This window comes from Maylandia zebra, linkage group LG18 (genome assembly GCF_041146795.1).
Source record: "Maylandia zebra isolate NMK-2024a linkage group LG18, Mzebra_GT3a, whole genome shotgun sequence".
In the NCBI taxonomy this organism is placed as follows: Eukaryota; Metazoa; Chordata; class Actinopteri; order Cichliformes; family Cichlidae; genus Maylandia; species Maylandia zebra.
The window spans coordinates 8,436,860-8,448,993 of NC_135184.1; the positions used below are offsets into that span (position 1 = coordinate 8,436,860).

Consider the following 12,134-nt stretch of genomic DNA (forward strand, 5'->3'; position numbering starts at 1 on the left):
TGAGCTATTAAAAGAAACGTAATTATTAATGTGAGCAGGTGACAAATGGCCCTTTGGGCAAACAAAAACAGAAAAGCCTGATATGACACTGTTAGTTCATTACACTCTCTGGAGCGAGGCAAAGTTAGGAGGGCAGCAAAGTAAATCTATATGTATGTTGACTCAGCAGGGATAGCAGGAATAATATTACACTGGAAATATTTTTGAAAGCAGCACAGAATACCAGAGAGCCTCGCTGCATTACAGTGCAGTTTTCTGTTTCTTTTAAAAAATGTCCACTATACTGATACAGAAAATAAAAATGCTGCATAGAAAGTAAAGTGTGAGATGATCAGGATTTCCTGCAGGGAGGAATCCCAGACTATCCCCACTTAATGTGTATTAAATATACTGTGGAGATACCTCATAGTATGGTGAAAAACTCTGGCCACAGTCAGAAGGACAACTACACAGTAGGCTTAACATGTGTCTTATTAAGGCTTTTAGGCATGTTGTGGTATTTCCCCAGTGAATCATGATAAGCTCGTATAAAGGATCTTACTATAGTGAAGATTTACTCATGCAGAAGTAAATAAGGCTATAGCCTGCAGACAAGCCTTCCATTGTGTCCCTCTTGTCCTCTACCTGCTTTATTTAAGTGTCCAACAATTGCTCTGCACTCTCTCAATGAGGGCTTTCATCTCTGCATGTACTGTTTGTGTGCACGCATGGGAAAGGACCACCCCTGGACACTCTGTGCATTAGTACATAAAAACAGGTCAGGCCTATTTTACTGTAGCATGTGCACAGCTAAGCCACAGGCGTAATGTGGTGCAAAAGGGATGACAGCCCCTGTAGAGGCCACAGCAGTGAGGAGAGACAGTTCTATATAAAAATCTTAGCTGATCAACAGCATGTTAGGAAAGGGCTTCCTCTTTCCAGACAAAGAAGCCACGAGGTAAATTCATGGAAAAATATGCTAATTAGATGCAGTCTCAGACGCCTCTCCCTCTCTCTTTCTGTATCAGCCAAATCAAACACCCCCAGCTGGGACAAGTGTGTGTGCAGCCAGCAAAAACCAATCATGCGTGGGAGCATGCTGCATGAGACAATGAGGATAATGAGAGCAGCCCCTTCCCCAGACATTTCTCCTTCTGTCTTTTTGTCATTTCCATTTTGTCTTTTCTTTTTGCCCCTTCTATTTTTATATCTTTGTCCATCCTTCTCTCAATCCCCCCACCCCCTGCCCCCACCCACCCACCCATCACCCCAATTATCTCCATCTCTTTATGTTATAATCAACAGAGAAGCTTCCTACCTGAGACCGGGCCACTGCCTCTCTCCTGCTCATGTGTGGAGGAACTGTGCGCTGCTGCAGCCTCCCTCAGGTAGCCTCCTTTTCCTCGTCCTCCTCCCTCTGCTCTGTCTCTGTTCTCGTGGGAGTCTCCGTCTGCGGCTCTCCAGCTGGGCAGAGACTCTGACTCGCCCCCCCACAAAGAGGGCTCGGCAAAGTGCTGAAGCCGGGGATGCTGCTGCCTGTCGTCTCTGTCCCTGTCGGGGGAGTGCCGCTTACCCTTAATGCTGCTGCCTTGGCCGGCTTCTCTGGCTCCTCCCTGCTGTCTTTGCCTCACCTCCTCCTCTTTCGGTGCTCTCCGGCTCTCCTCCTCCTGCCTGTGATCAGTTGAGGAGGTGGGAGCAGGAGGGGCCCCAAATTTCTCCTGGCTCTCAGGGAAGGGATGAGGGGAGGAGTTGAGCTCAGACTCTGGGTGGCCTGGGTCCCCACTCTGGGTCATGGAGAAGTACTTCGGCGCCCTCTCCTGGTGAATGCTGTTGCTACTGGAAGCCTGTTGTTGGGCAGGGATGTAGGTGACGGCAGTGGACTTCTCTAAACGGAGACCATCATCATCACCGGCAATGCTGCCTGACGCCTTGGTTACCATGGCGATGGAGGCCTGGGAGGTGACAGCTGCCACCGATCGAACCAGGGAGGCTGACAGGGGCTCCAGTTTGATCTCGCCGCTATTTTTCAGCTGCAAGAACAGCAGGAGTCGTGTGAGAAAGTCGGGACACAAAAGACAGAACAACAGAAGAGGTGAAGGGATCGATATGAAGGGCGGAGGACGTGAATACAATTAAAGCAGACAAATTAGAACTCAATGGAGGGACAGGTTGCAGAACGTAGGCCTATGTGGATGTGATGGTGAACAGACAGACGACGGGATGGCAAAGAGGCCAAAAGGTAGGGAAGAAACATGTGGACTGTTGAGAGGAAGGAAAGCAGCAATCACAGCACAACTGAAGCCACAGCAGTAGCTGTCATTCACACAATTACCTGATAATATACATCTTAGCCACGTCGTCATACTTAAACACAGCTCAGTAATTTCCTTTTAATTAGGTTCATACTTCCATTTTTGTTAACCAGTGTGGCATCATGGAGTGATCAGTGCAGTGTAGGGTCTTTACCTCACAATTTAAAGCACCTCAACCATTGTGGAGTTGTATAAATAAAATTGAATTGAATTAAAATGCACCTGAAATTCTTGAGCAACAAGAAGTTAATGAATACAGACACCCTAATACTTTAAAGTACTGGAGCATGATGAGCTAAAAAATAAAGCTGGATTTAAAATTTGACACTTGATTTGAATCTTTCAAACAAGAGTCAGTCAAAGGATTAGTTAGAAACACACAGTGTATATAAAAGACAGCCAACCGCAAGTACACACTTTCCCGATGACTTCCTGACACAACAGCCAAGAGTTTTTGTCTCCTGCTGGGAACAACCTGAGGCTCTTTCGCTTGTTAGGCCAAAGTGTAAAGCACTACACTATGCAGTTTATCTTTAATATGTCATCTGTGGTTAGGAATTAAACTTTAAAAGCCAGAAAAGTGCATCAAAGCTGTATTGATGTTATCTCCTACATTGTGTAGTTTATGTCTCTTCCTCAAGGTGCTCCAGCACAGGTAGCTTATACATTTACGGAAATAACCAGTCATCAATAACATGCTAAAGCTCCACACCACTACAACACACTGATTTTGTTTGCAATTCAAGGTCTCACCAAATTTTGTACACATTCAGTATCACATCTATCCACATACTAAATCCACAGGTAAGCATTTCTTTTGCAACAGAAGTTACTTCAGGACTAAACAAACTAAAGAGCTGTATTTGCTTGCATTTGAATATCCCATGCTTGTTATGCAGGGAACAAGCATGTCCCAGAAGCAGCAACCATTAAAAAACATAGCCACAGATAACAAAAAAACTAAACCGGAACTTTTAATTACATGCTGTTTTGCAAAGAGTACACACATCTAACATTGAGGCAAAATAAAATTCATTTTTAACCGACACCAAAAGCCACTAGACACAAACACTGGCTTCTAGCAGGACCTGATCAGATCAGTCCTGGCGGGATTTTTCAATGCAACCAATCATAAGCTCCACAAATGCAGCAGGGGTCTTACATGTTCCTCCTGACTGGTCTCTAAGTCACCATTGCACACCGCAGAGGTTACTGCCAGCTCATCTTCCTGTGTGGAAACCAGGTATTGACTATGACTCACTGCTGAGAACATGGTGGAGATAAAGTCGACCTTTTATAAAATATCTCAGCGTGATGTCAGGTTATCTTTGTCAGAGGATGCCGGGGAGGAACGTTTTCATTTTTCACCCTTACTAATATATACAGTATTATAAAATTCAGGGTAGCTCTGGAAACAACAACATTAATGTGATAAATGAAAATTGTGTCAGGCCTCCCATTTGTGGACTTCTAGTCATTTGTGACATATGGAGGCTAGTAAAGTTTAAAAAAACACAAGTGCAAAATAAACTCTGTGACCTTTTTTGTGCTATGTAAAAGTCATCCCTCTGCACAGAGAACCACGTCAGCTGTCGCTAAAGCACTGAGGCAAACTGTTCGTGGTGCTCACTGCAGTCACTGGAAGTAACCTAAAAGTAAAATGTTTGCAGGTTTTTCACAAATCTTACAGCAAAGAAACTCTAGATGATCTATTGTTCATTCTAATTAAATTACACTTTTGTCTGCACATCAGAAAATTGTTAACCTCCTGCAGAAATTTGCTTTTACTCTAGAGCTTTTGTGATAAACAAGAATATCATTCAATTCATTTTATCACTACTTACACAATTTCATTGTTGTTAGTTGTAATTGTTCCCTTTGTTTGTTTTCAGCCAATTTTCTCTGCTTTCTTTGCACTTTTTGTTGAGCATTGCAGTCTTTCATGTTATTTCTTTCAGTCTCTTTTCTATATACTTCTACCAATTTTTGTGCCTTATTTTATGTCTAATCCCACGTCAGTTTTGAATAAAACAAATCTAATTACAGAGCTTTGCTCATATATGTTAGAAGAAAAGTAGAAGAAGTAGTAGTGGTCGTTAGGGATCTTTGTATATTGACATTGCAAAAGGTGAAATTATTGTACCTTCTTCACCTCTCCCTGGGTGATAGGTTGAGTCTGAAAACGAGCATTAGCTCTACGCTGGCGGGTGTCCCCTCGAGTCCCCTCACCAGTCTTGCCTGTAGAATGGGCGAGGCGGTTGAACAGGGCCATTTTCTCAGACAAACTGAGCGTGGAAAGGTCTGGCTCCTCTGGGACACCTTCCTGGCCATTTACCTCCACCTCTGCAGTGGAAGCCTGAGCTGGTTTCTGGTGCTCCTGGCTTTCCTTGTCCTGCTCCTGGACTGTTGAGCCTGGCTGAGAGGAACCCTGAATGCTGGGGTAGAGACAAAGGGATGTCAGTGACTGATTTAAAAAAATAAATAAATGTTTACTTTAACCTGGGACATTTTTATACTACAGAGATATCTGCCTTTGACTTGGATTAAATGGAAAATTGTGCCACTGAAAGCACACAAAAATATTTCTTTGAGTTAATAGAGTAATAATTGTTAAAAAAAAAAAAACAACAACAACAAAACATTATTATAGAGTTTCAAATTTGCTTTTTGATACTTTAACCACCTGCAGAGCAGCATCCTTAAAGTCTGCTTTTTATATACTTTATAAGTTTACCTGATGAGTAAATGGCTGTGGCAGCTGTGTCAGATTACAGTCACAGCAACAGAGGCATAAGCAGATCAGCCCACAGATGACTGATAATCATATAATGCAGCTGAATGTTTGCAGTAGTGTGCTGAGTTAAACCTGGCCTGGTAAACAAACTGCAAGACACGTGAGCTCACGCTTTAACCTTTCTGGTGATATGCAACCTTTTCCTTCACCGAGGTTTGTGACCTGCATGTGAAAATCACTGCAAGAAGCAGTGATGCTTGGAAACTGAATGTTTAAAGTTCTGAATGAGTTATTGTGTAAGCAGTGTCTTCTATCTCGTATAAGGTGCACACAGCAAAGAAGCAGGACATGAGGGGGGCAGAAATAACAAGGTAAGGTGAGCTGGATGAGCACATCAGCACTGCAACCAGGAGAGGGAGACGGAGATTTATTAACCGCAAACAACATGGCAAATTAAATAGGAAAGGGTAGTTAGAAACTAGGTGTGGTTGTGGGTTTTAGCTTTATTTAGAGCACAAACATCATGCAGATCTCTCCAATTCATATGTGTGGATGTCATTCAATGGAGGGATTTGCTTGAAGCAAATGTAAGGGTTGTTCATGTGCAGCTTTTCAGGCTATCTTTTTGCTCTCTTTTGTTCTTTATTCTTGTTTACTTCTTGGACTGAAGTCGACCTGCTCCTCCTAACCTAATTTGGGACTTATCCAGAAAAGCTCAATAGCACGTTTTATTGCCATTTTTCTCTTAATGTCTTATTAAAGACAATTTGTATTTTACTACCTGCGTCTGACTTTTCCTGCTTTTGGACTGTTTTATGAACGAACGCACCCAAAAGAACCCCCAATATATCAGTAAATTCTTGGATAACATAAATTATTCCAGTTTATAAATTACCCCAATTCTCTAAGTGCATTATTAAAGAGTATTTTTTATTATTATTTTTAATCAAGCATAATGGCTAGATGCCTTCAGTGCTAAATATAATTTTTTACTATACATTGTAACGCACCCTCTTCTCTATAAAATTCATAAATTTATTTTTATGCTGGAAAACATCCCATTTCTCCCTTATGTCGATGCTGCTGCCCTGCGTTACCATCTTCTGTTTCAACCCATCCACCACCCCAGCATCCACCCTTTTGGGTCCAGGGAGATATTTTACACATCACCAGTCTTTATATACTTGTCTGAGCAGAGTTGTTTGACTAAGTACATTAATATCACACGTACACTCAGGAAAACATCAGAGCCCACCTGATGCTAGTCACACTGGTGCTGCCTACTCTGGATCCGGACACATTATCTAGATTACTGTGGAAAACCGGAGGTTGTGAAGATGTGGCAGGATCACTTAAAGTGGAGAAAAGGACATATATATATATACAGAAAAAAACAGTGAAATTAAGGTGATGGAAGGCAGAAATAGAAGTGTCTTCAGATGTGTCAAAGAGAAAGGAAGAAAAAGACAAGAGAGGCACAGAAAATTACAGATAGGAGCAGAGAAATGACTTTTAAAAATGAAGGGAAGGAGTAAAGGAAAAGAAAAGCTTCAAAATGCCCATCTACCTTGAAGCATTGACCACCTCCTTGTTGGTGACAGGCTGTGTGTGTGAGCGGTCCTGAACTCTTCTCAGACGTCTTTCTACAGCCGCATTTCGTGAGCGTGGTTTGGGAACACCACCCTCCAATGTTCTTTCAAGTTCCTGTATCAAAACAAAACGTATACCTGTTTCAACCTCCGTGTATACTCAGATAACTCACCAAAGGTGATCTAAGCCAAATTTCAGCTTTTGAAACTATGATTTTAAAACGGTTTAACAGCATTAATCCTGTGTTATGAATAATTTACCCTGAAGAGAGACCTCTTTGCAGCCACACTCATCTTAGCTCTCTCATCCAGTTTTTCTTCATCTGCTTTTAAAAAGGAAGAATTATGTTATATGCATAATTATATATTGCAAAAGTTGTGAAAATTTCCTTAAACAGTTTTTAAACTAAATACATTTTCTCTGATAGACTGTACTCGCCTTCAGCATCCTGTAGTTGTGAAGGGCTCAGACGAGACCTGTAGAAGACATAAAAATACATCATTCCTCTGAATTTATACCATATTTCATTTAATCTTTTGACCACGGGACCATAACCTTATGGCCGGTGCAGAGTCATGCTCTTTCATGCCATTCTGTGTTTTTTCCTTTGTCAATGGACTTGTTATAAGGAGTTCCTAGTACAGAAACCTCCTCTTGTACCTATCAGACTCCAAACGCTCTGCAGATGTGATGGGCTGGGTCCTAAACCTCTCCGACATTCGACTGTCTCCTGGAGTGATGTAGCGCCGAGGTCTGCGAACACCCCTGTCCCGATCACTGCTGCTAGACGGATCTACTTCCACAGCTGAGAGATCTACTTTAGTAGTCTCACTTTGGAGGAATGGATGAATTTGGAAAGTGTGACGAAGACAACAAAAAGGAAAAGTACATTTAAACCAATAATAAAGATAGTTGGTCTTGTTTTTTTAATTTAACATATTACCTTCAGACGCACTTGGGTTAAAAAAATAAAATAAAAGCAGACACACAGACCTAACTGCAACACAAATATAAAGGTCAGTTACTTGATGGTAACATGCAGCTGTGACCCAACTGTCAAAACAGTTTGCAGAAATGTAATGAAACACAACAGTATTTCACACCTTCCATGCCACATAAAATGCATCACCATTATTTTCTCAGATTGCCACTGTATTATTTATTTGCACCAGCTTATTAATGCACTGTTAGACAGTTATTTAGCAATGCAACACAGAGCCCATGCTCAGTGGACCTACAATTCTGGTTTCCGGTTTGCATTTTCCAGATAAGAGTGTCGCAGCTGTGCCACTGACACCCTTGTGTCCAGGGTGCCCGTCTCCCCGTTAGCCATTCCTGGTGCAGGGCCGGTCCTGGATGCCTCTCTGCCGATGTCCATACCATACAGGACAGCATGCTGGCTTATACCTATATCTGACATGGAGCGGGTTCGTGTCTTGAGTTTGGACCCTCCACTCATCTCCGTGCTTCTGTGTCTGGCCTGAGGCAAAGAGGAGCCCTTCTGGAGGTAGGCTGAGTTAAGCCTCTGGTGCCCAGATGGAGCCTGCTGCTGCTGCCTGTGATGCTCAGACTCCTGGTGTATTTGGGGATGTTGTTTCTCCTGGGAGTCTTGCTGTTGACGTACAGTCTTATGTCTTTGTAGCTCCAACTCCTGTTGTCTTTGAGCCTGTTGTTGTCTTTGACTCTCCACTTGCTGTCTCACGTGGTCATACTTATGTTGCATTTGCGGGTCTTGTTGTTGAAGTTGTGCAGCATGCTGTCTGTTGTGGTGCTGATGCATTAGAGGCCCTGCTTGCTGAATTTGGGGCTCTTGATAGCATATAGGGTCAGAGGATTGATGCTGTCTGGGCTGCGATGATCTAAATGCTCTTTCCTCTAGGCCGTCATGGCCAAGCTCTCTCCTCCATTCTCTGATCCTTTCAACATTTCTCTCCCTCCCCCTCTCCCTTGGTCTCTCCCAATCCCAGTCTTCCTCACCTCGACTTGCCCTCCTTCGTTCTGGACTTTTGTTCTGCCAGTCTGCATCTTCATGTCGTCCCCTATGTGTGTCATCCACACTCCTTTCCCTTCGCCGTATCTCTGAGGGCAACACAGCTTTCCTGCTCTTTAACAGGCCCTCTGTTTGGACTTCTTCCTTTAGGGCTTGCCTCGCTTCCAATCGTGCCTCCCTATGGGCAGCATAGATTTGGTCAGAACTAACTCTTCTTCGTGGTTGTACTTCAGGGGGTTCAGAAGGTCTTGGTTCTAATGGAATCATGGCCAAATAGGGCTGAGAGTCCATAGCAGGGCCAGAGTGTTGGTAGTCGGAGTTCGAAGTAGGGTAGGGTATTTGCCCATGAATCGGATGGTAGCCTAGGCTGTGCTGAGGCTGGGGAACTGTCCTTTGCTGGGTGGGTTCTGAATGCTGTCGCGTATATTGAGCTGTGCTCCCTTGAATACGATGTCTGTTATCCTGGTGCCTATCAGGACTGCAGTCAGGAGGCCTCTTGACAGTTTCATCCCTGGACAATCGTTCCCTTACTCGGATTCTTGGAAAAAGGAATGCACAAGGGAAACTGAGCTTCCAGTTCAATTTGAAACTACTATTTCCTCTAAGCCCAAAACTCAACTCAAACACAAGGGTATATAAGTTGTAATCCAGAGTTCCACTAAAAGATAAATAATAAATAAATAGAAATAGAAATTAAAGCCCTTACCCAATTTACTCTGAAGTTTGTCTCTACCTGACCGGCCCTCTTCCATATGCACATTAACAATTTGCGATGATCGCCTTCACTTTCACCATCAAAATTGGCAACTCTTCAACTTTATTTAAATTTTTGGGAAGCTGCATGTTTCCAAATCTGCCACACGATGGCACTTTGTGTTGACAGTCTGACCCAAGGAATGCAAAAGTGTCAACTATAAAATAAACTTGTTCCTGGTCATGCGGCCGGCTTGATACACTTTGGCCTTAAGGTCATAGCTGGACATCTAACATCAAAAAGGCTGTGTCAGACTGACAGAAAATTCTTTCTGTGTAAGTTTGTAATATATGGTGAAATTACAAATCTGAATCAGAAACAGTGCAATATAAAGGTGCAAAGGGGATACTTGCCAAATTCTGCACTATTTAATCACATCCAGTAAATCTGCCTTACACAAAGTTTGGTAAATAATTACATAAACTGACAACCGTTGTATTGTCTGAAGAAAAAACCCCATCAAAACCTAATTTCAATTCCATTAATTCCAACTAGACAATGTCAGACATAAAGAACACAAACATGAGGCTATCACAAGACCAATTCCAGCTCTCAGGTATAGCATGTCCTAGGTTTAAATTTGAATCCAAGTGTCCCTCTCTCTCTCCGATGCCAAAAAAGTCAGTCAAACTATTTTTATCTACAACTTTATAACCCTTGGTAGCTAAAGGTTGCACTAATCTCATTGTACACCACTAAGCCACACATAATTGATGTGCCTCTGCTTTATCTGACATGGCATGAAAGACCTAAAAGAGTCCTTCTTGTACTCTAATACCAGCTAGAATAAGCAGCTGACAAGGACAAACAGAAGTCACAGTCATTTGGGTGCATTCAAGAAAAAGTGATTAAAATAAGCGCCCTAAAAGAACCAATAAACTTTACAAATAAGCACCATTATTTTTGATGTTGCTGTGATGTGCTGTGATGCATAATAGTCTGGTGAAAGGTCTGACTAAGTCATACCACACCTTGTTAATTTCACTTATTCATTCGAGTGTTCATTTGAGAATTTTAGTGTTCATCATTTCACCAGCTATTTGCAAACTGGCTGTATTTCTTATCTATGCCACTGTCCTCTCCAGAAATCCACATATAGCCAAAGTCTTCACACTTTTTTAACAGCAAAACTCAGATAAAACTTCAGTTTTCTACCAGTTTACCTCACAAAACCATTTTAGAACATTTTAAAATCATTAATGTAAGCTCCTTATTCCACAACATTATAAGTAAGTGATTCAGTGTAAGACTGAGATATAGTTTCATAGATGCTAACAGGCCAGAACCTGAGGAGGGGGCATGTGAGTACAGCCTTGCTGACAAGTGCCAAGTCAGTAGGTCTGCGGCCGACTCAGGTCAGGGTCTGGAGCTTTCAAATGTTGTCACCCCATCAACTCCGTTTCACTAACACTTATCAACTGCTCGCCAAAATCTAGTGCCTATTTCAAACTGAAAATTTCAAACTGATCGTGTGAGATGCGGTTTTAGGTAAATCTTTGAATTAAAAAATGTTAGAAATTAAACTTTGTCAGTTGAAAAAGGAAAAACCCTCAGAACACCAAACAACTGTTAAATGAGAGACTATGATGTCAATTATAGTGGGAATTATTAATGAATTAAAAATAATTGTGAATAGTTATGCTTTTGATGTATGGAAAAGATTTAGCTGACTGTCCACTGGAAACATTTTTCTTTCAAGTTTATTATGTTATTACATTTACTTGTCACAGTATTGTCAGGAGTATTATATTATATAAGTAAGCAGGTTTCAAAATTGTTCAAGGCTTTATTCAAGGCTTTTAGGAAAATTGCACTTAAGACATTTCAAACTCCTTCTGCACACCATTATTCCCAGAAAAGGACTGCATTAAAAGAAAAGCACAGCCTGGTTTTTACCTGAAAATATCACATGAGCAATCATAACCTGGACTTTATTTAGTGCCTCAGTGCTGTGTTATAAAACCATATGTACCCAGTGGACAGTGGGCAATTGGTGGGGTTTGACGCTAACGGCATCCCAAGTGGACTGTACCTTGAGGGCCAGGTGAAGTCTGTCTGAGCATCACTCTCTGAGTCTGTGTTGAGAGACCAGTCGCTCTTTGACAGGGCGGCCAGGCTACAGGATGATTTCATGCATCAGTATCAAACCCTGAGAGAAACTTCTGCTCAAGTTCTTAGAGACCAAATGTGCACTAAGCAGCTGGACTGTGCGACAACTACAACTACAACAAGAGTCAAGTTTAATAAGTAAGAACATTATTTATAGGCTTCATATAAGATTTGCCACAGTGTCATCACCCTGAATTCGTTCACATCCATTAAGCATCTCGTTCCTTTTGTGGTGGCGTCTTCAGGTTTATAATAGAAACTGACAAACTCTTTGCTTAATGAACCAGGCTGCTGTTAAGTGAGGTTCGCCTCTAAAGGCAAGCAAAATCCAGCCCTGTAATCATCCCTCTCACGTACAACCTTTCCTTGATGAGCTCCCCAGAGCCTCTTTCTATGTGAAACTGGAGCAGGCCAAGTGTGACTGAGCTGGGCCCACAGTCCAGAAAGATCCTAGCACTGACACAGTGGTAAAAGCCACAAGCTAAGTTCTGGTCGTTTTTCTTATTTTATTTCTACTATTTTCACGCGTGTCTGGGGACCCAGAGCAGGGATCCTTTGTTTACAGTAAGGATCAGCTGTTAGCGCTGCGTCACGCAGCGGTACTGCCGGCGGACAGACCCGACATTCCCAGCGAGCTGAGGAGGAAAAGACGGGGGTGTCGTGCTG

At 42.3% G+C, this 12,134-nt stretch overlaps 1 protein-coding gene across 15 annotated transcripts in view; it reads right to left on the minus strand.

Moving 5' to 3' along the window:
- Positions 1-12,134, minus strand: part of svilb (supervillin b) — a 60,240-nt gene that overhangs the window by 26,324 nt on the left and 21,782 nt on the right. For 8 of the 15 annotated variants that reach the window (XM_076876366.1, XM_076876360.1, XM_076876364.1 and 5 more), the window contains 10 exons: positions 11,392-11,475; positions 7,854-9,143; positions 7,276-7,446; positions 7,054-7,091; positions 6,876-6,937; positions 6,593-6,729; positions 6,281-6,376; positions 4,435-4,726; positions 3,454-3,519; positions 1,298-2,009 (listed from right to left, as the gene is read on the minus strand). In XM_076876366.1, coding sequence (XP_076732481.1) covers positions 1,298-2,009; positions 3,454-3,519; positions 4,435-4,726; positions 6,281-6,376; positions 6,593-6,729; positions 6,876-6,937; positions 7,054-7,091; positions 7,276-7,446; positions 7,854-9,143; positions 11,392-11,475 — 2,948 coding nt within the window. The remainder of the gene's footprint in view (positions 1-1,297; positions 2,010-3,453; positions 3,520-4,434; positions 4,727-6,280; positions 6,377-6,592; positions 6,730-6,875; positions 6,938-7,053; positions 7,092-7,275; positions 7,447-7,853; positions 9,144-11,391; positions 11,476-12,134) is intronic. The other 7 variants (XM_076876363.1, XM_024805923.2, XM_076876358.1 and 4 more) reach the window with 6 other exon arrangements.